Source organism: Pantherophis guttatus, chromosome 5, assembly GCF_059756535.1.
Source record: "Pantherophis guttatus breed Tessera chromosome 5, ASM5975653v1, whole genome shotgun sequence".
Taxonomy (NCBI): domain Eukaryota; kingdom Metazoa; phylum Chordata; class Lepidosauria; order Squamata; family Colubridae; genus Pantherophis; species Pantherophis guttatus.
The window spans coordinates 64,670,219-64,693,579 of NC_142067.1; the positions used below are offsets into that span (position 1 = coordinate 64,670,219).

General features: G+C 35.7%; 1 protein-coding gene across 1 annotated transcript in view; it reads left to right on the plus strand.

The window, feature by feature from the left end:
• Positions 1–23,361, plus strand: part of CFAP47 (cilia and flagella associated protein 47) — a 596,979-nt gene that overhangs the window by 22,670 nt on the left and 550,948 nt on the right. Inside the window, exons 8-14 of the mRNA XM_087871295.1 lie at positions 147–379; positions 1,263–1,452; positions 4,420–4,630; positions 4,915–5,067; positions 7,802–7,985; positions 17,955–18,051; positions 19,080–19,296. Of these exons, the coding sequence (XP_087727421.1) occupies positions 147–379; positions 1,263–1,452; positions 4,420–4,630; positions 4,915–5,067; positions 7,802–7,985; positions 17,955–18,051; positions 19,080–19,296 (1,285 nt within the window). The remainder of the gene's footprint in view (positions 1–146; positions 380–1,262; positions 1,453–4,419; positions 4,631–4,914; positions 5,068–7,801; positions 7,986–17,954; positions 18,052–19,079; positions 19,297–23,361) is intronic.

Here is a 23,361-nt window from a genome sequence, read left to right on the forward strand (position 1 = left end):
TTTTTGTTGCATTAGAAAACAATATTTGTATTTGTAATGCATTATTATTTGCTCCTTTATAGCAGTATATCCTATGAACACTTACTGATAAACTGTTACTCTCTTCAGAACATACAATAGTGTTTCCATCTCAATATCTTTTTCAGGGAATCCCCACTGTGTTGAATTGGGATTGATAGGCTCAGGGCTTCCAGTCATGTTGACATTCACCCCAGGACCAGTTGTCAGTTTCAAAGAATGTTACATTGGTGAACACACAGATCTTGTTTGCACACTCCAAAATGAATGTGATGTTCTTCCAGTGACATTTGTTTTTCATAAGATTGCACATTATAATATTTGCCCTGAAAAGGGAAAAATAAAAGGAAAGTCTGTAAAGGTATTCACATATTTTCTTTCATTCTTTATACTATATATATATTTAATTTTTAAGATATTTCATGTTAGAGTGTGTTGCATAACAAAATGTTGTACATTTAAAGAAACAGTTCCTTTTTTAGGGCAGAGAAGGTAGCAGAGAGCTCTAGATGGTGCTTGGAGATGGAAGAGCTGCTGCTTTTCTGTTCTTGTCTTTAACCATGGCAAAGAAGAGGATGTAACACAATCTGTCACAGACATCACCACTTTCCATTCTTAGCATTAAATTTCTCCTATGTAGTAGTCATGAGTATTTTCTTTATACTTATCTCTCAGACACTTCATCAATTACAAGTTTATAATCAATTCTAAATTATGTTTTCTTGTCTTGTATCTTCCTTATTTCCTCTTTTCTTTCTATCCTGCTCAGCTGTATTTTGCTGGTGTTTATTCACATCCTCAAACTTTTTCTTCAGCTGCTGAGTGGAATGCTCTCTTCTTTTTTTTTTTTTTTTGTCTCCTGGTGAGATTAAATTTTTTAGAATATTTTATTAAATTATATAAGCAATACGCAGCTAATTTCCAATTTACTTCTCTCATTTTATTTTTTCATTATTTATTTGGCACCTCAATTTCTCTCTTTCATTATCCATTTGTATATTTAATTGGTATTATATTTCATATGTGAACAGAACATGATAATATATCATTCAATTCCGTTGCATCATTTCAATTAGAATTTTTTTACAGATTTTAATATTTTAAAATATAAGAAACAAATCAAATTAAAGTTTTAAAAGTGAGAGTAAGCATAATGTAACAAATAATGTACAGCTTGAATTAGCTTTTGGTGTCCTTTTTAATGTGTTTAATACTTTCGTGGGGTTTTTTTTGTTTGTTTTCAGGATGTGATATTTTCATTTATCCCACGACATATAGGATTCTTCACAGTGAGGCAGAAAGTAGATATTGTAGGACCAGTAGCAAAAAAAGATGACTTTCCAGTATTAGAGATAAAACCATTTCATCAAATACATTTAGTTTTTTCTGGCCTCTGCAAGTCGGTATCCACTAATGTGCTGAAAACCAACCCTGGTATGTTATTAATTAAAAAATGCTAAGTTTTTAGATAGAAATATATTTCTTTCTGAGAAACAATTTTGACATTTTCCGAAGATAGAAGTGATCTATTTATCACCTGAAATGATAGACTTCCAAAATGCTGTCCTTTATGAAGAAGTAACTGATTTAAATGCTGTATTAATTTTGAAAATTATCTGGAGGTCCATGTAGCTTAACATAAGTGAGTTTTAGTTATCAGTTAAGCTTTTTTGTAAGCATTGATTTCATTCCCCTGGGACTAATATGCCTTTTAGCATAAGTAGGATACCAGATATCTCCAGGTATCTCTTAAGTAGATCATGGCGAGATGGGAAATGTTGGACAAGCTATCTGTTTTTCCTGTGATTTTTTAAAAAAACTAAATAGAAAATTTTAATGTCTCAATTACATTTTTAAATATGTGGATTTAATTTCCTTTGTGGGTTGGAGGTGCTGATTTTAGTTTTAGCCTTTTGCTTTCTCTTTTACAATTTATAATAAGTTTAGCTTCATATATCACTTCATCAGTGGTGGGTTGCTACTGGTTAGCCCCGGATCGGGTGAACCGGTAGCGGTGATGGCGGGAGGCTCCGCCCACCTGCCTGGACACTTCTGCGCATGCGCAGAAGAGTTGTGTGTGAGAGCAGAAGTGTTGTACCCGAGCGCGCATGTGCCCATGAGCAAACCGGTAGCGACGGGTTTTGAAACCCGCCCCTGCGCTTCATAGTGCTTTACATCCCTCTCTAAATGGATTACAGAGTCAGCATATTGCCCCCAACAATCTGGGTTCTCATTATACCGACCTCAGAAGGATGGAAGGCTGAGTCAACCTTGAATCGGTCAGAATTGGAGTTCTAGCAAGTGAGCAGTGAATTAGCCTACAATACTGCATACTAGCAGATTAAATTTTAAAAAGATGCATTATTTACCTAAAAGTGATAGTGTTAAAACCCCTAGTTATTTAGAAAAAAGATACATGGTAAATGGAAAGGCCAGATGCCTTTCTCAATCTTCCAGGAAATTGTTTGCTTCTACCCTTTCTGGCCCCAGGAAGAATCTTGCTGCCTTGAAGATATGTATATATTACAGCAAGCAAACTCATAAGAGTTAGCATAAATTGGTTGGAAGTTAATTTGAGAGGGAGGTGTACTTGCTACAATTTTGTTCATAAAAATAAAAAGTGCTTACCTATATGAACACTGTTAAATATTCCTCTCATGGTTTTAGAGCTCTCTAAAGTTATATTTTCCAGTAAAAGTTGATTGTGATTGTCATACATCAGTATCATATCAGATCATTAGATCAACACTTGATGGGGGCAAAAATATTAATGTAATATTAAACAATATGACAAATTTGTAAGTTACAAATAGTCTTTAACTTAATGTCTGTAATTGACCCCCAAACTACCAATTTTACAATCCTTTTTGTGGCAGTCATAACCAGTGATGGTTAAGTGAACCTGTTTTAACCAATGGATGTGTTTTGTTTTGTTTTTTGCTGAAAAATGGAAATAAATATTGCCTTCCCAAAATAATATGAATTATGATCATGTGACTATGAGATGCTGCAAATGGCTGTAAATGCAGGCTAGTTGCCAAGCACCCAACATGTGATTGTGTGAATGTGGGGAAGGGGCGTTGGAGCCACAAAATCAGGTCTTAAGTACTTTTTGGAGGGTCCAATATAATTTTGAATGATTACTAAGTGACAAGTTGTAAGTTGAGAACTACCTGTACTCTTTTGGAATGGAAAACAAGGATTGCTAGGGCATTTTGGAATTTCAAATTTCTAACAGCAGTTCAGAGGAACTCTATTCCATGTACATGGTTTCTTGAAAGTCTCCCAGGATTGTTCAAGGCATGGGTGCTGATTTTGCTTTAAACATTTATTTCACTTAAATGTCAAGCTGAATGAGTAATTCAGTTTATTCAGGTACTTAGAATGTATAGAATGCATGCAGATGCTTTGGTGACAAGCAGAAACCGCAATTGGTTTTCTATATTTCAAAATGATGTACCTTATTTCCATAGTAGTTCTTTTTCAGTACAAGAATACCTTTTTATATTTTTCCTGATAATTGTTTGGAAATGAACTATAATTTAGTCCTGAAGGTTAATATTCTACATGGAAAAGCATGTTTTGCAACAGGAGCTTCACAAACTTTAGTGTACTCAAATAAAATAATACTAGCTCTTTGGGATATTTTTGTAATTATTGAATGCTATCTATTAATTTTTAAATTTTATTTATTTATTAATATCTGCTCTCACCAATGAAAAGATTGAAGCCTTCTGCTTCAATTAATTTTTGAGTTTTCATTTGATCATTATAGAAATATAACACATGAACACACATACACACATACATACACACACAGACAGAATGATTTAGTTAAATCTCTTTGATATTTTATGTTTGTCTGGTTTTAGGAATAAGAAATGGAATTAATTTATGCATAAACTCTGAAACATATTACCATAAAATAGAAATCAAATATATACTAGTATATTTGATTACTAATAGTATATTTTGAAATTTAAATTCTGTGTAATATCTTTAGTTTAGCTCTTTTAATGATGCAATTTACCCTGTTTCCCCCAAAATAAGACATCCCCTGATAATAAGCCCAATTGGGCTTTTGAGTGCATGTCAATAAGGCCAAGCGCTTATTTCAGGGTTAAAAAAAAATATAAGACAGGGTCTTATTTTTGGGGAAACACAATATTTATTTTCTTTGTGTTTGTTTTCTCCAATCAGTTTTACTGAAACTCGTTGTAAAAAGTTCAGTCTGAAAATGGTACATTATAAGAGGATAGGTGAGGATATGTTTCTTAACTGAATAAAATGTTAACTGTGAATTAAGAATTATAGAATTTGTGGAATAAAATACAGTAATTTATATTTTGGTTTGCTTGTCCTATATAATATTTTTTATTTTTATTTAAATCCTGACTCAAGGTTTAACACCATTGATTTCCAATGCTACTGGGATATTTACAGCTAACAAGGGGGATCAACAGAGTGATGTTGCACCAATAGCACTACTTAAATCAAATAAGACACAATTACATGCTCACCGGATTAATAAGAATTTAAGCAATGTATTAGTAGCTCTTCCCAATGATCGTTCAGCCAGCATAAGACCCTCTGAGTGGCATAAGGATTACAGGTAATATAAGTAATGGTGATCTTGAGGCATATTATGTTTATTAATTTATATGATTGTTTTGTCATAGTGAATATTACATTTATATTGGAAATCTATTTTCTTCTATTAGTGATTTTTATTTGTGCAGAAGTATGTGTGCTGTTAATATTTTCTTAAATCAAATTCCAATTATTTTGTCCTTATTTGTGTGTGTATATATATAAGAGGACTAATATTTTGTATTTGCAATGCATATTTAAATATTCCATGTAGTGATAAAGTTGTATATCATTGTTCTGATTTAGGACTATTTTCACAAAAGTTCCCAGATATTGTTACATAGATCCAGAATTCTCTTACACTGTATATGAAGAACTGGAAAAGCAAATGAATAAAGACTACTATGCAGACTACATTCACAGTTTAAGAAAAGTCCGTTTAAAAAAAAAAGAAGCTCAGTAAGTTGGTTCTAGATGAAATACCCAATCTATAATACCAAAACATTTATTATATATCTTTACTTATTCGAATGACTTTAAATCTCCACTTATTCTAATAAGCTTTTTGAAAACAATGCTTCAAAGAATAGAGTCAGAAACAGTCTGCAGCCTTTCAAAATAGCGTTGTCTTTTCCTGAAATCATTTAGGACAGGATTTCTGAACTGGGGTTCTGTGAAACACTTAAGGTTTTCCAAAAGATCATCAGGGGTTCCCCAGGAGATCTTGATTTATTTTTTTAAAAAGCAGAGACCAAACATAAATCCTATAAACTCCAACATTGGGTTGGCCTGCTAGAGCATGTGGGGATGTGAGGGGGATTGCTGAAGAGGAAAGGAAAAGTAGGGGGTGAGAGAGGGGGACACCAGAGCCTCCTTGCTGGGGCTTTCTTTGTTAGTGTGTGCAGCCTTTTTGCAGGTGCTTTGCCAAGATTTCAGGAGAGCTTGAAGAATCCAAATACAGTGGTACCTGGGTACTCATCGTTACTTGGTTCTGAGAGTTGCGATGAGTACCAAAAAAGATGAGTACCAAATAGATTTTTCCCATAGGGAATAATATATAATGAGTCACAAGGCAACTGACACTGACAAGTTCTAGTTTGTTTTCCTCTGTAGGTTTTACTTCCTATGCATAGGAATGCACTGCATACAAGTTAATAGATATAATTCAAATCCTTTTCTGATGATAATACTAACATTTCATGATGTTCCCCTCCTTTTTAATGGGTTTAACCAATACATGGAGTCCTTGACTTGCAACAGTTTGTTTAGTGACTGATCAAAATTACAGAGGCACTGAAAAAAGTGACCTCTGACTTTTTTCACATTAAGACCATTGCGACATCCCCATAGTCACATGAACAATTTTGGATGCTTGGCAACTGGTTCATGTTTATGATGATTGCAGTGTCCCAGGGTCATTTTGTAACTTTCTGAGAAGCAAAGTTAATGGGGAAGTTAGATTCACTTAACAACTGTGTTACTAACTTAACCACTGCAGTGATTCACTTAACAAATGTGGGAAGAAAGGTTGTAAAATGGGGCAAAATTCACACAAGAAATGTCTCACTTAGCAACAGAAATTTTGGGCCCAGTTGTGGTTGTAAATCAAAGACTACCTGTACAGTGGTGTGGATCACACGATGTCAGCCCTTTGAGTTAGGCCAAATGTTAAGCATGAACAACCGGACCACAAGTGCAGATTCAAACTAACTGCATTATTGTGGTCTGCCTATAATACAGGAATAAACCTAGATTGGTAGGCTAGTTTGTTGAGTACCAAAGAAACAATGAGTACCAGAGCAAACTTTTCATGTCAAAATGCATTGAATACCAAATCTCATGAGTTTCAAAGCAGTTGAGTACCAAGGTACCACTGTATTAAGGAGAGGGTACTGGAGGTTGTAAGGGGTCGTCCTTCTAGTTTTGTAAAGGGTCTCTGGGACAAGTAAGGGTAAACTAGATTTGGGGAACAAGCTTCATGAAATGAATATAATTTTGTAATTTCTGGCCTATAGCCTATAGCCTGTACATGCAGGAATTCTCTACTGCCTGAAAAATATTTCAGGGGCTCCAGGCTTAAAAGGTTGAAAAAGGTTGATTCAGCAGCTACAGTGGGAAAAGATAAGGATGCTTCAAAGAAGCTGCAGATGGCCGATCCCAAATACTCCAAAGCACCTTTTCAGAATTATTTCAAAAAGACTTTGAAGTCCTGTTTTCTGATGGGATTTTTGTAAAATATGTCTTAAATGCTGAAATAATTCTGTGTATCTAAATGAATATTAGAATATAGAAATCTATGGAGATTCCAGTTTTACTTGCTTTATCCCGTTATCAGTTCTGATCCTAACTGCTTACAAATTGATCTCATGTTTGTGGTGTCACTTCCATTAAGCTGTATTAGATTTTTAAACATGTTGTGCTGTTAACTACACAGAATTGTAAAATACAAATAAAATAAATATGGGAATGCCTATTTTAATATCACCATCCACCAAGTCAATAGTTTAAAAATTTTCAGGTTCCTGCTGTATCAGAATTGATTGTTGTGAATTGAAATAACTGCCTCTCATTACTGTTGAATTGCTTGGTATTATATAGGCTCTACATAAACTTCTGGAGGACTCACATTTTTTTTTTAATTTGATTTATATGCCGCCCTTCTCCGGAGACTCAGGGTGGCTTACAATGTGTTAAGCAATAGCCTTCATCCTTTTGTATATTTATACAAAGTCAGCTTATTGCCCCCACAAACTGGGTCCTCAATTTACCTACCTTTGAAAGGATGGAAGGCTGAGTCAACCTTGAGCCTGGGAAGATTCGAACTTGCAATAATTGCAGACAGCTGAATGTTAATAACATGATTATTTGTTCTTATAAGTGAGGCAAGAAAACATTTGTCCAGTAGCCTTGATAAAGATTGTTAAGAGAATTTTACTTTCATACTCACTTTATAGAAAGTTGCCTTTGGAAAATAAGCAATAATTATTTTTGAAGAAAAAGTTCAAAGGTAGTCTGTGAACTGAGTATCAATCAGAATTTTCAATAATGGTTTGGCAAGACACTTTTTGTAAGAATTTTCCCTTCATACACATTCAGTTAATAAAATCCAGCAAATAAGTCAAAGTTCTGCAAAACTGTGTAATATATAGGCTAGATAGTTAAATATGACTTATCTTTTATTCTGATACAATAGGATCTTCAAAATGCTAAATAATCCTGTGGACATAGGATTAAAGCCAGCATCAGGGCTAAAATCTCCCATGCTCAGAATTTTAAAGCATGATAACATGGAGAAAGAAGTTGCTTGTGTAAACAGAAATAGCCTGTTAACTAGTAAACAGCTAGCAGAAATCAAATCTACATCTATACAAAAAGAGGTACGTTTAGTATTGATGAATATGGTATCTTACTTTTAGCTTATCATAATATACTTGATTTATAATATACTGTTTATTCCTGCTCTATTAACCATTTAAATGTACTTTTCATATTCTTTTGTGTATTTTCTCTGAAGTCCCATTAAAATTAATAGGATTTATTCCTAGAAAAGAGTAAATTATTTTCAGTCTAATAAATCGACCTACAACTCCTTTCTCCAAAATCTAGTATCTTCCAGTAAATGTGCAGCTTGCAAGCTCTTTCTCTATATTCACTGACAGCTAATGGGAGTCTGAGCTTCAGTCAACATTCAGGAGGAAACGTTAGGCATGTAGGCATAATCCAATACACAAATCCTCCCTCTCCTGGATAAATAAACGCTTCGTTTTTTTGAGAACTAGAAGTAGAAACCTGGGAAAGCTGCGTACTATGATTGAGAGAAGAAGCAAGCTACTATTGGTCTCCTCCAATGTCTGATTAAAATGAATTACCAGGGAAATGGCATTTTCAGTTAGCAGAGTCTATAGTACTGCAGAAAAAATTATAATTAGAAATAGCACTTATTTTTATGTTTATAATACTCTATTTTACTATAATTTACCTAGAGACTTTTGAATTGGGGAGGGGGCACTATAAAAATGATAAAATAAACTTGAAATGCCAAGTTTATTTTACCTTACTTGAGATTGGCAAGTGTTTATTTGGAATATTTTTGTAGTCTGTTATTACACTGTAGCATTGCATATTGCAGGAAAGAGATTGTATCATTTGTAGTGAACCAGTGCCATCTTGTGGCCAACTATTATATATTGCTAAATTGGGGCATCTCTATAATTCATTTTCTGCAGTTTGGCATGTTGATATTTAAATTTTAATTTTTTTTTAACCTCCCATCTTTTTAATAATCTTTGATTTTTTTTGAAACGTGAGTTATTTTATCTCTTAAAGGGAGAAAGGGGGCTCAAACCCCTAGTAATATGTCTATACTCCATAGGTTCAGGAGATTATAATGTAGCAATTATTTCATTTTTTTTCACCACATTTATTTTTTCAGGAGGACAGCATAATCTATCTTTCTCATGGGCTGGGGATAGCGGGAGAATGTCAGGTGTAAGCAATTGAAGAAATTGCTATCCAGTAGTTAGACTAAATAATGCATGTTTATAAATATACATTGATTTCTAGTAATTGCAGATATTTTTTCAGCATGACACATTTATCTTGATCCAGTATTGGTTTTCTTAATTTAAATATTAGTAAATGGAGCTGTATGTGTAAAGGAGAGATGCTTAAGTGAAAGAATATTTCATGGGAACAAATAAGCCCTCCCTCCAAATATAAATAGGATAACAATTTATGGATTGAATTTAAAAAGGTGAAAAATGTGGATTCATAGGAGGAATGCAAAAATAAAGCTGAACAGGAGGAGGTTGTTGGCATGAGAAACTAAATAGGAATGCTTATAAAATTAATACATTCCTGAGCAAGAGTATACTACTTGAGCAGGGCTTGCTGTTTATCTGTGAGAAAGCAATGAGCCTGGTCAGCCTGAATACTAATCACTTGCTTCACAACTTTAAATTTTTAAAAAAATTTATTTAGGGAATTTATATTGCCGCCTATTCGCACATGGCAATTCAAGAAGGCTTATAGAATGTAAAACCTCATATAAAAACAATAAAACTAATAAAAGAAGAGTCATATAATAAATTAATATAATAAAATCACCCCCCCATCCCAGTGACAGCACCTTACATGAGCCATTTAATGGGGTCCATCCTGCGCTGGGCTCCCCAGGCCCGCTGGCAGAACCAGGTCTTCAACGCCTTCTGGAAAGTGCTAGAGTGGGGGCCATTCTAATCTCTGGAGGGGATGATGTTCCAGAGAGATGGGGCCACCATGGAGAAGGCCCTTCTTCTGGATCCCACCAGGTATATCTCCCTAGGGCAGGGGTCTGCAACCTTTAACACTCAAAGGATCATTTGGACCCGTTTCCCACAGAAAAGAAAACATCAGGAGCCAATAATTTAATAACTGGTATGACTGGGTGGACGTGGCCAACTCAATGCCACTCCCACCCAGTCACATGACACCCCCCCCGGCCACGTCTACTCAGCCAGTCATTAGGCAGAGAACCGGTGGTTAAATTATTTGCCCTGCCTGGCCCCACCTCACTCCTCCCTTCCTAGCTGCCGCACCCAGCCTTGGGTGTGTTGTTCACCTCTCTCTCCCTCTTTCTTTCTATTTCTTTCTCTGTCTGTGTCACTGTTTCTCTCTGTCTCTGTCTCTATCTTTCTCTTTTCCTTTCTTTCTCTCTTTCTCTTTCTTTCTTTCTTTCTCTCTCCCCTTCCCTCCCTCTCCCCCACTTCCCAACCCACACACCCAGGGAATAACTGTAAAGAAATTTAGCCATGTTCTCTGTGTCTCTGGAAAGGTACAAAAATAAACCTTGCATTGCAAAAGGGTTGACTGTCAGGCAATTACATCACAGCACCATGAAGTTGCTGCCTTATATCGCCACACGCACTTCAGAGAAGCATCATCCCAAGCAGCAGCAGACTCACACAGGCATGTATACACATCCTGCAACTCGGTCCAAAGTGGCCAGAAAATATAGTTCCTGGGCACCCCTGAAGACTCTTGGCAGGCAAAGTACAGGACCACCATCACCAAGGCAGCATCTACAAGGCAGAATCCTTGAAAAACTGGGCAAAGGTGGAGAGAGGGGAGCAGATGGAGCCAAATTGAGCCGAATCTGCCTCTCTCTCTATCTTTCTCTCACTGCCCGAGACTGCAGGAAACGGTGGGCAGCTACTTCCGGCCTTTGTTGGTGCTGGACACATGACCTGCTCTCTGCCTTGGGACACTGGCCCACCCTGTGTTACAGCCAATGCTGCTGCTGTTGCCAGGGGTAAGTGGGGCAGGGTCCCATTGTGGCTCTGCATTGTAATGGTCCCCAGGAGGAGGAGGGGACACCATCTCCCCCATTGTGAAGTACGCTAACTTTCACTGTGCTGTGCAAGGTGCTGCGAGAGCAGCGGGCAGGCCATGAAGGTGGCAACAGCAGTGGTATCGGGAGCCGCAACAGAGGGCTGAAAGAGCCACATGTGGCTCCAGATGCGGTCCCATGCCCTAGGGGATGGGACCCGCAACATTCCCTGCCTCCCCGCTCTGATGGGTCTGATGTGACCAGCAAGAAATAGTCTCTCAGATAACCTGGTCCCAAGCCATGAAGGGCTTTAAAGGTGATAAGCAGCACCTTAAATTGCACCCAGAAGCAAATTGGCAGACAATGCAGCTCCTGCAGGAGAGGTGATACTTGTGCACGCCGGGGTCTGCACAAAACCATGTGGGCCACTGGACTTCCGGTTTGCTTGCCTCCGGTGAAAGACGGTCCCTCTCTAAGGACCGCCAGCCCCGCCGTCTGTAGAGCCGCTTCGACTTTGAGAAGCGGCTTGAAAACTCCAGAATCTGAAGGATTTGAAGGAGAAGAGTAAGCAAGGCGCAGGTCGAGCCCCTGTGAGCCCCCAGAAGTTTGCTACTGGGGAGGAAACTGGGGCGGCTCCCTTTCAACTTGCTGAGACTCCGGATGGCGTGGGACGACTCTGATTCCTGCAGAGCAAGCCGGCTGCAGCAAACATCCAAATTGATTGCAATTAACCTCACTAATCAGCAGAAAAAACAACCTGAACTTTTAAACCAAGAAACTGCAAGTATTATTCTTTTCTGTGACTTTCTGATCTAAGCAAAAATCAGAGCGAGTGAAAGCGGCTTGAAAAATGGCGCCCGGCTCCAGCGTTAACAAGCTGAGAGTGAGAGTGGTCTTGTAAAGCTATTCTAACAAGTTACAAAGTTGCGTTGTTTGTAACAAGCAAACAGGAGAAGAGGGAGAAAAAATCCTTTTTAAAATAAGCCTGAGCTCGCTTCAGTTTAATTCTATTCCCAACTTGACTAAACCTGGGGGACTTTTTTAGAGGACTTTGTGGTGCTGGAAAAGGAAAAAGGATCTCCTTTTTCAGAAAATCTAATCTACGTGGCAGAATGGCTTCTAAAAAACAGGAAGGCAAGGGGGGGATCCCCCACACACAAGTCTGAACAGCAGTTTCCTTCAGCTCAGCAGAGTCAGAAAAAAGATTTTGATTTTGAAAGTTTAAAAGAATTTTAAAAATTAAATTTTAAAATTTTTAAAAAAGGCTCTGGATGATAATTTTCAAAAATCTCAACAGGAAATGGATGATAAATTCCAAAAATCTCAACAGGAAATCAAGCAGGAAATTATTGAAATGAAAAAGTTGGTGAAAGAGAAGTATGGCAATGTGACTGATAAATTATCAAATGTGGTGTCTGGCTTGTCAGAAATTATTATTAAAGTGGACTCTAAATTGGAAGAATTTAAATCAGAAGTGAATGTCAAAATAAAGGATACTGATTTTAAAATTTCTGATGTGGATAATAAAATGCAGAGAGTTGAAAACGAAATTACGATGATGCAATTCCGGTCTATGGAATTCGCTATAAGAATTAGAGGTATTAAGGAGAATGACCGACAAGACCTGAGACAGGTTTGTGCTGATGCTTTGGCTGTGTTGTTAAAAATTAATCCTGAAGAGATTTTTTACAAAATAGACAAAATTTACAGAGTGAACTCGTGGGTGGCCAGACAAAGACAACTGCCTAGAGATGTGGTGATATATTTTACAGATAGAAGAATGAGAAATGATATTTTGCAAAAATCTTTTCTTTCTTCTGTGCAAGTGGAGGGAACTCAAATTGGAATTTATAAAGAACTACCGCCAAAGATGTTGAAAGATAGAAAAGATTTTGGTTTTTTAGTAAATGAATTAAAAAAATTACAGATTCCATTTCGGTGGGATGCTCCAACTGGTATAATTTTGAAGTACAATGGAGAAAGATATCGATTGAATACTGTTGAAAAGGCGGAACATTTTTATTATACTGTTTTTAAAGAGAGATCACCATCCCCACATACATCTACTGTGTTGGAGATAAAGGAGAGTGATAAGGAGAAGCAACCTCAGCAAGAGCTGGAAGAGCAGCCTAAGCAGGTTGAATCTGAGTTAGTGGAAGTGCAGGGTGCTACAGGAGGTTTTCTGGAGGAGCCCCTGTTAGAATCTTCTCCAATTTTGACTACAAGAGATGTGGCCTTGGACCTAGCTCGTATGGCTGAAGCCAAAGACCAGCGTATAACTCGAGCAGTTTCTAAACAACTCAAAGAAAAACAATTACAAGAAAGAGCTAAGGCATAACAATACAAAAAAGGAGTCAAGAGTACTATACAAGAAAGTGAAGCCATGGGGGGAGCAAAGCCGAAGGTCTCGGAAGATATCCGGCAATTCTGCTCGTCGCTTCAAAAAGGTATACATGACGGTTAAGTTTTTATCTTGGAATGTGAATGGATTGAACTCACCACAGAAAAGGAAGAAGATATTTACATATTTGAGACAATTTAATAATGATATAATGATATAATGATATAATTTGCTTACAAGAAACTCATGTCAGAACACAAGATCAAAAATATTTGATAAATTCAAAATTAGGAACACATTTTATAGCTTCAAATTTGGAAAAAAAGAATGGTGTGGTTATTTATATAAATAAAAGACTATCAGCTAAAATTATAGAAGCAGATGAAGGTGGTAGGTTTATACCAATTGAACTGCACACTGTATATGGCCAAATTCTTGTGATTGGAATTTATGCTCCTAATCAACAATAGGATCATTTTTACAAAACTTTGCATACCAAAATATTGCAATGGGATTACAGATCTATTTTGATTATGGGAGATTGGAATGGAGTAATTGATTCCAAATTAGATAAAAAGAGTCTGGCGAAGTCAAGGATCAGACTACCACAAACCTTTTTTGATATGAAAGAAGATTTGGAATTAAAAGATGTATGGAGAATACATAACTCAAAAGATTTGGACTATACTTTTTTCTCTGATAGACATAGATCTTTTTCTAGGATTGATTTTATTTTATTATCAAATGACTTACTTGTTAAAACAAAAAGAACTAAGATTTTTCCAAGAACTCTATCCGATCATAGTCCAGTATGGATAGAAATTGAGACTGGAAAGACTGAGAGAAGATCATGGAGATTAAGTGAAAATTTGTTTAGATACGAAAAAAATCGACAAAAGAAAAGATTTGAATTGGAAGTAGAAATAAAGAATAAAGAACAGTTACTTATTAAAAATCCAACAGACGAAAGAATAAGCGATGCTATAAAACTTTTGAAAGATCAATTCCAAATGTTTATGGCGGAACAAGCTGCAACAAATTTACAATATGTGAAGCATAATACATTTTGCAATGCCAATAAACCGGGCAGATGGTTGGCCTATACATTAAGGAAGAAGCAGAGTATGCGGACTATTGATAGTATTGATATTGGAGGGAAAGAAATTTTCCAACAAAAATTAATTAAAGAAGCTTTTGTAGATTATTACACCAAATTATATGCTAAAGATGACATACAGAATGGACTTATAGAAAAATATTTAGAAAATAAAAGAGTTACAAAAATTACCAAACAACAAAAGGAAAGAATGAATCACCCTATAACAGTTGAGGAGATAATTGTAGCAATTAAACAATTGAAAACAGCTAAAGCTCCCGGAACTGATGGCTTGACTGCAGTGTATTATAAAACTTTGCAAGCAGAAATGGTGGAACAACTCAGAGACTTGTTTTGTAATATACAACAAGGGGGTAAAATACCCCCATCATGGAAAACAGCTTATATTTCTTTGATACCAAAAGATCAAGCCGGTCCTAAAAAACCTGAGAACTATAGACCAATATCTCTTCTGAATAATGATTATAAAATTTATGCAAAAGTATTAGCCAACAGGTTGATGCCAGTAATTCAAGAGGTGATTCATGATGATCAAGCAGGATTTATAGAAGGCAGATATATGAAGGACAATGTAAGGCAAGTTATAGATTTATTGGAATATCTTGAGAAGTATAAACAGATCCCTGCAGTGCTGGTTTTCCTGGATGCGGAGAAGGCCTTTGATAGAGTGGACTGGAATTTTCTATTAAAGACTTTTAAAAAGATGGACTTTGGGGATCAATTTATACAGGCGATTTCAGCAATTTATCAAGAACAAAAGGCACAGATTATTGTTAATGGAAGTTTGACAACAGATTTTAATATTGAGAAAGGAACAAGACAAGGTTGTCCGTTATCCCCATTGTTATTTATTTTAACACTAGAAGTCTTGTTGAATGCAATACGGGATTTGAGTACCTTGAAAGGAATAGTGATAAGGCAAGAGGACTACAGAATAAGGGCATTTGCAGATGATCTGGTTGTTACCCTAACACAGCCGATGGAATCAATAATCCAGATGAAAGACATTATAAAAGACTATGGTACAGTATCAGGATTTAGATTGAAAAAAAAACTAAGATGATAGTTAAAAATATGACACAAGATCGAAAACACGAACTTGAAAGGAGAGCAGGTTTTGAGATTGTACCAAAGGTTAAATATCTAGGAGTTCAGGTTGCAGAATCGAATATGAAATTGTTTCAAAATAATTATGAGGTGTTGTGGCGAGATGTTCAGAAAGATATGGAGACTTGGAAAAAACTGCAGCTGTCTTTACTTGGAAGAATAGCAGCAGTTAAGATGAACATTTTGCCAAGATTTCTTTTTTTGTTTCAAATGATTCCGGTGCTTAAAAGTGATAAACAATTGAAAGAATGGCAAAGAGGACTGAATAAGTTTGTCTGGAATGAGAAAAAACCGAGAGTGAAACTGAAAATTATGCAAGATGTTCCAGAAAGGGGAGGTCTTAAACTTCCAAACCTACAGTTATATTATGAAGCAGCAGCTTTGACTCAAGCAAGCGATTGGTTTGGAAGGAAAAAGACTGGAATATTGAATATAGAAAGTTTTGATCTTGAATTTGGATGGCATGCTTACTTATTTTATGAAGATAAAGTGGATAAAGTATTTAAAAGCCATATACTTAGAGATTCCTTGATGAGAGTTTGGAAGAAGCACCGATTCAAATGGGATTATAAAATACCGTTATGGCTGGATCTTGGTCATATTATGTGGAATACAAATATAATGTCACTCGGGGGGTTTTTATATAAAGAAGTTCTTTTTACAGATGCGGGCAGATGGCAACTGAAGACATTAGAGACACTGTTGGACGAAGGGATTAATCTAACTTGGTTACAGTATAATCAACTTCAACTGAGATGAGAAAGGTCCAATGCATATTAAAAGGCTATACAATGTTTTGTTAGAAAGGGATTCAGAAACTGAATTGGTTAAAGACTGTATGATTAAGTGGGCACAAAATTTTGCAGAACCAGTGATGTTGGAAACATGGGAAAAAATATGGGTTCAGAATGTTAAATTTACACAATCGCAGAATCTGAGGGAAAATTTTTATAAAATGTTTTATAGATGGCATTTAGATCCCAAGAAATTGTCGTGTATGTACCCTAATGTTCAGCCAAAATGTTGGAGATGTGATTGTTTAGATGCCACATATTATCATGTTTGGTGGACCTGTAAGAAAGTTAAGGCTTTTTGGATAAAAATATGGTGGGTTATGCAGAATGTTTTGAAGAAAAAAAATCAATTTTCTTCACAATTGTTTTTACTGGGTATAGTAAAGGGTTTTACATTGGATGAAACTAAGTTGATATTGTATATGATAACAGCAGCGAGATTATTGATAGGTAAATACTGGAAAAATGAAGCTTTGCCCACTATTGAAGAATGGACTTTGAAGATGGCCAGCTTTGCAGAGATGGCGAAGATTTCAGCATATCTAAAAGATCGCTCACAAGAGACTTATGAATGGGAATGGAAAAAATGGATAGATTATGTGCAGAACAAATATCAAACTAGGAAGTATCAAATAGCTTTTCATTGAAAGTATTATATAAAAATAGAAATATTTGAATTTTGTGAAGATGAAAAATTATATGGGGGTTTGAGGGGTTCAGGTTTTATAAAAAGAGGATTTTGATGGGATTATATTCTGTGGAAGTCAGGGGGGAGGGTTAGGTGGGTTTGGGAGGGTTAGGTTGGGGAGTTTGGGGTGGGTCGGGGGGAAAAATGGGGTGAAAATGTAATTGTAAAACTTTTGCAATAAAAAAAAAAACCATGTGGGCCACTGCATTTTGCACCAACTGGAGCTTCCGGATGCTCTTCAAGAGCAGCCCCATGTAGAGCATGTTGCAATAGTCAAGACGGGAAGTGACTAGGGCATGGTTGATTGTGAGTAGGGATTGTTGGTCCAGGAAAAGGCGTAACTGGTGCACAACCCGCAGTTGTGCAAAGGCCCTCCTGGCTATGACTGCCTCTTGCTCTTTGAGCAGGAATCGTGAGTCCAGGAGAACTCCTAGATTACGCACAGGGTCTGTTTGGGATAGTGCCACCCCATCCAAGGCCAGAGGTGACAATTCTCCCTGAGCCAATGAACCCCAAATCCAGAGCCACTCGGTCTTGCCAGGGTTTAGTTTTGCCCATCAATGACCTAGAGACTTCTCAGAATTTCTAGAAAAAGTAGCTGTTTGGCTCTGGGTTTTTTTTTTTTTTTTGCAAAGGAGGTAGTACATGAAACTTTGAAGAGTAGTTTCCCCAGTGGAAAATTAGGTCTTAAGAGATGGTGGAGTTTGCAGTCCTGGTGCCTCTTTAGTGGGAATGACATTTCTTCAAGGGAGGTGGAGAGTCTTCAAAAAATCTTGGAAATAGGAAAAGAACAGTGGAGGCAGGCACTCTGTCAGCCTGCCAAATTTTAGGAAGCATTTTAATTTAGGAGTCACAAAGGCACAATTTTTTGAGTTGAAAGTTCAGGACTTTCATATATCAGCAGAGAAGAAAATAGATGTGATACTTTTGTATCTAAACAAATTAAACTCTTTTAATAGTGTGGGTTTTTTGGTTTTTTTTTTTTTAAATAGGTGAATGGTTGTCATAATCCTAAACCATTGTCTCAGCAAGAAATTGAAGACTGCGGTCTAATTTTGACACCAAAACAGCTTCACCAGATAGTCATTGGTAAGAGAGTAATTTGATAACACATATTTTCTATCTTAAATTATCAACTATTGTATAGGTGAATGGAAAATTGGAGAAAGATGGAATAATTCTAGAAGAGCATATAGATGAATTAGCTTGAAGAATATGGAACGTTAGAGATTAAGTGCTCCTGAGTGCTCTCTTTTTCTTTCAAGCCAATTTATTTGAGGAGTTGACTTGTGGAATGTTTGGTATGTTTGCCAAAAAAGAATTACATTTTCCTCTTAACTTGTACACGTTGAACTTTTTTCGAGCAAATCTATTGTCATTAATCCCCTATTCGCAGAAATAGAATTGCAATACAATTGCAATTGTATTGTCATGTTTTCAGTTTTTAAAAATGTAATTTTCAAAATAGTTATAATAAATACAGTAAAATATAGGAATACATACTGATACATCCTCTGAAACACAACAAAATAATAGACTACCACAAATAGTAAATAGGCAATAGCTGGAAAGTTGATAAAACCAACAATATTTTAACTGTTAAATAAATATTTTAACTAAGTTAAATATGTTTGACTTCTGTGCAAACACTTCACAGTAAGGACCTGTCTAAAATCTGAGGGAAATGTACATCACTAGCTGGGCCTTATTGCAGGGAATACACTTTTACCACAACTGAGTGAATATAAGCAAGCAACGTTGTAGTCAGTAGTGCATTCTGTCATGTACAAAGATTGAATAAATGAACTAGATATAGATGGTTTCAGTAATAAACTGTTCTAAATGACCGGATCAATAAAAGCTCTTCGAAAATGTCTTAGTAGTTAACTGGCAGATGGTACTGTATAATTAGGGGTTTCACTGAGTAACCTAAAAACATTTTTCCCTTGATGTGGTCCTTGCAGAACTTGGAGGGGAGTTCTTACACAAATGTGTAGTCTGAAAAATGAGGAATTATATATAGAATATTGTGCATATATAGGTACGTGATGTGATTTATGAGTACTGTATATTCCCCTTCTCTATAAAAACTATTATACATTTTCTATTCTTTCCAGGTCCTTCCACTATTGACTTTGGAGAAGTCTGTGTGCATTCTACAAATACCAGAAAAATGCATATCATAAACAACTTACCTGTGCATATATGGATACAAATAGAAATTAAAAGTGAAGAACTGCAACGGACTAATCCTTTGTTGCATGTCATAACACCTTTTATGAAAACTTGTGTTACTGTGGTGTTTGAGAAGGACACATCAGGGGACTTTAAAAAGTAAAACTCATATATCTACGTAGTAATTTGGTAGTCAAGAAAAATAATTCTTCAGTAACACTAGGAGATGAAGGGTAGATAGGATTCTTGTTGGAAAGCAGTTGTAAAAAGTTAATTAAAAACTAAGTATACTTTTGTAAGGAGATTTCATATATGTTATCCTATCCAAATTAAATTATAAGAATTATGTTTAGAGACAGTGTAAGAGCTTAGCAAGTCTAAGTCAATTTCAATATTCCTAAATTAAATATGTCTAATGGCACAGTTTTACCATTGGTGCTCCCTAATGGCATGGCAATAATAATAATAATTCCATCTGTCAATTACAAAAGAATACATTGCACATATACAACATGATACATTACAATATCCAAGCTTCTTGATAGGAACTCATTATGCCTGAAAGCCAAGACCAGCTAAAGAACTGATAGCTAAATAAAATACCGATAGCAAGTTAATCTAAAATCTATAAAAGCTAAAACTAATCTAAAGCTATTTCTAGCTATAGTGACCTACTGCTACCTATTGTCTATAACTGTGTTATGCTTTTGGATAGTTTCTGAGCAGAAACTATTGGAACATTCAATAAGCCATGGGGTGGGGGGGAGGCATAGAAAATGGGGGGCAAATTAAACACATGATTTGCTGAAATATTTGATTTTTCCCTTGTTCCCAGTAAAGATCCTTAAATCCTTATATAATGATATTGAAAGTGAACTTATAACTATATCCTGTTCCCACAATCAACATAAATTTAACAAATAAGTTTTCAACACGAAATCCTTATGAATCAATTTCTTAACGTAGACGGTGTATGAAAATTTGGAAAGCGCTGTCTGGTAGGGACGAGGGGACAAGAAGGAACGCCTTGGGCAGACGAGAGGAACGGGCAGGTTCCTCGGGGCCGGAGGCTTCTCCTTCACGTTGGCGGCAGCGGAACGGCAGCCATGGCGGCTGCCCTGAAACCGCGGCAACCGGGAACAAGGATTGTGCTGGAGGAAGAAGAAGAAGAAAGAGCAAAAATCAAGAAGCCGGGTGAGTGACACCAACCCAGGCAATATAACGTACCTATTTGGAATTATTGGAAAATAAGACCCCAAAATTAAAAGCGGCTGCTGAACTGCGGGGCTTAAAGATTGAAAAGAAAAAAAAATGGGTAAAAGACCCAATTTGAATTTTGTTGCAGTAAACTTAAACTGGATGATTTGGCATTAATAATTTTTGAAATTTGTGCCTTTAACTGGAGTGGAGAGGAGAAATGGATATTCCTGAGAATTAATGCCTCTAAAAGAAAATGAAGCTAATGAAGATAGACAGATGGATAGCTACAAAATAGCCATGGAGTCTGCAGTGATTAAGCAGGGAAGTGGATTGAAGAGGTTTCCCTTTCTGGGTGGAAAAGAAACACGTTAATTGGTTTTTTACCTTGGATTACTTGAAATTAATATTGGATATAAGGATTTTGGAGATTCCTACTCTGTCCCAGATGATTTTAAGAAAGAAGAAAGAAAGAACATTTTGGATTTTAACAATGGAGACTGACAAAACTAGGTGTGGCGTAGTTAACAAAGACAGGAAGCTGATGGACTACGCTTGGAACAGACATTTTAAAAGGTTTAAAGGGACATACAGAAATTTTTTACTTTGAACTGATGAACCTTGAAATAGAGCACTTTGGACAGAGAGGAAAAGGAAGAAAAGGAAGAATTAAAGTGGATAAATTTAAATGTGACTAACTGAAATGTAAAGTTTAAAAGCCTATGTATATATGATAAAGTTTAAAAGCCTAGGTATATATGATTTTTGGATAAAAACAGGAAGGGTTGTGAAATAATAAAAATAGAAAATAAGAGATGTCTATTAAAATAGTGGATGATATCAAGGGGATAAAAATAATAAGAATATATTTTGAGGCAGGAAAATTTTAAGAAAATGTACTGTTTGATGTAATACGTTTTAATTTTAATTTGCAAACAAATGTTAAACTGATGAATAAGGATTGATTGAACAAAATACAAGATACACAGATGCTAGTGATTAGTCTTGAATTAAGGTAATACAAGTTGGAAATGATGACCATTATGAAATATACTGAGATTTAAATTGAAAGAGCAGGATGGAAAAATGATATAAAACAGATAATTATATTATAGTTAAAATGTGTGGGATGGATACCAACTTGATAAGAGTTTGAGACTCGGTGGAAATACGTTGGAAATTAATTCAAAATGCTGGAAACAGCCAAACAAATAGGAGGAGAGTTGGAGGAGACTATGCTGGTAATCAGCCAAACAATGGAGGGAGTTAAGGAGGAGACTATGCTGGAAATCAGCCTATAAAATGCTGGAAACAGTCAAAAAAATAGGAGGATAGTTGGAGGAGACTGTGCTGGTAATCAGACAAACAATAGAGGGAGTTAAGGACGAGACTGTGCTGGAAATCAGCCCATAAAATGCTGGAAACAGCCAAACAAATAGGAGGAGAGTTGGCGGAGACTATGCTGGTAATCAGCCAAACAATGGAGGGAGTTAAGGAGGAGACTACGCTGGAAATCAGCCCACAAAATGCTGGAAACAGTCAAAAAAATAGGAGGAGAGTTGGAGGAGATTGAGGAACTATCCTGAAATCAACTAAATAGTTGGTGTTTTGGAGGGGATCAAGCTGAGAATTAATCAAATAGAACAAGCTGGAAGATAGTTAAATATTAGAGGGAGATATAGTGGAAAATATATTAGAAATTGGAGTAAATAAAATATGCCTTTGTGAGAAATCTGTAATATGTAAACTGGGAGAAAAAAAAACTAAGGTAAACTGATTTGAGGATAAGGGTCAAAAGATTAAAATTAGATAAAATGTTTTATAAAATATAATAAAAATGGAGTGGTATTGAATTGAAACTAAGAATAAATGGTGATAAAATTGTAAGGTAAACACTTAACAAGAGGTTAGAATATTGTAAAAATTATTTTGATATGACTTGTATAAAATATAAGGTAAAGAAGAATAAAGATACGTTTAGAATTGTTATGCAGATGTAAAAATGAGTGAAAGTGAATTTGAAACTTATTTTGGATAGATATAATGGATTTATATAGATGAAAATGTTAAATTTGAGGTAAAATTGGATTTTTCTTAAGTTTTGAATTTCTTTTTTATCTTCTTTTTTTCTTTTTTTGTTTATTTATAAAAGATGTAATGGAAATTGTGAATTGAGCTTGTGAAAGGAATGTAAGCGTGGTAACCATCTATGACCGGATCGAGATTTTTGCTCTTGAAAGTTATGTTTTTATGTTTAAATTTGAAAAAATAAATAAAAAATATTTACAAAAAAAAAAAAAAAAGAAAGAAAGAAAATTTGGAAAGCGCTAAAACAGAAAATCAAGATGACATCCACAGGTCCATGTGCTATAACCAAAACAAGCAAAAGAATAATTCCCAATCAGACATCGACTACTGCATCACCGATACAACAGAAAATGATAGATACAATGCTAACTATAGAAAAAGAGAAACGCCCTCAACATTCAATATCCAAAACATACACTCAGTCCTGGCGATGATACAAGAGGGGATGAACAAAACACAAGAATCAATAGCCAATAATCATGAGGAAAACAGGAAGAATCACGAAGAACTGAAAACAGATGTAGGAGAAATAAAGGACAATCTAAAAAAAAAATGGACAATAAGATGGAAAAGATCCAACAAAACATTGCAAAAAATGAACAACGGATCCAAAATATTGAAATAAAAATGGACCAAGCAGAAAAAAAATTGGATAATATGGAAAGTGATCAAATTGCATTGAATAAAGAATTGGAAGATTCAATTTCGTATTTAGAATTGGAAAAGGCATCTTTCTACCTAAGATTCCAAAATATTGCTGAGAACAGAGAAGAGAATCTGAGAGACTTGATGGTGGGGATCCTGGCAGATGCGACCCAAAAGGATAAGGAGGATATTCGCAAAGAAATTGACGAAGTCTATCGAGTATACACAAACTACGTCCAGAGGAATAAACTACCTAAAGAGATCTACATTTGCGAGGAAATCGGTGAAAGAAGA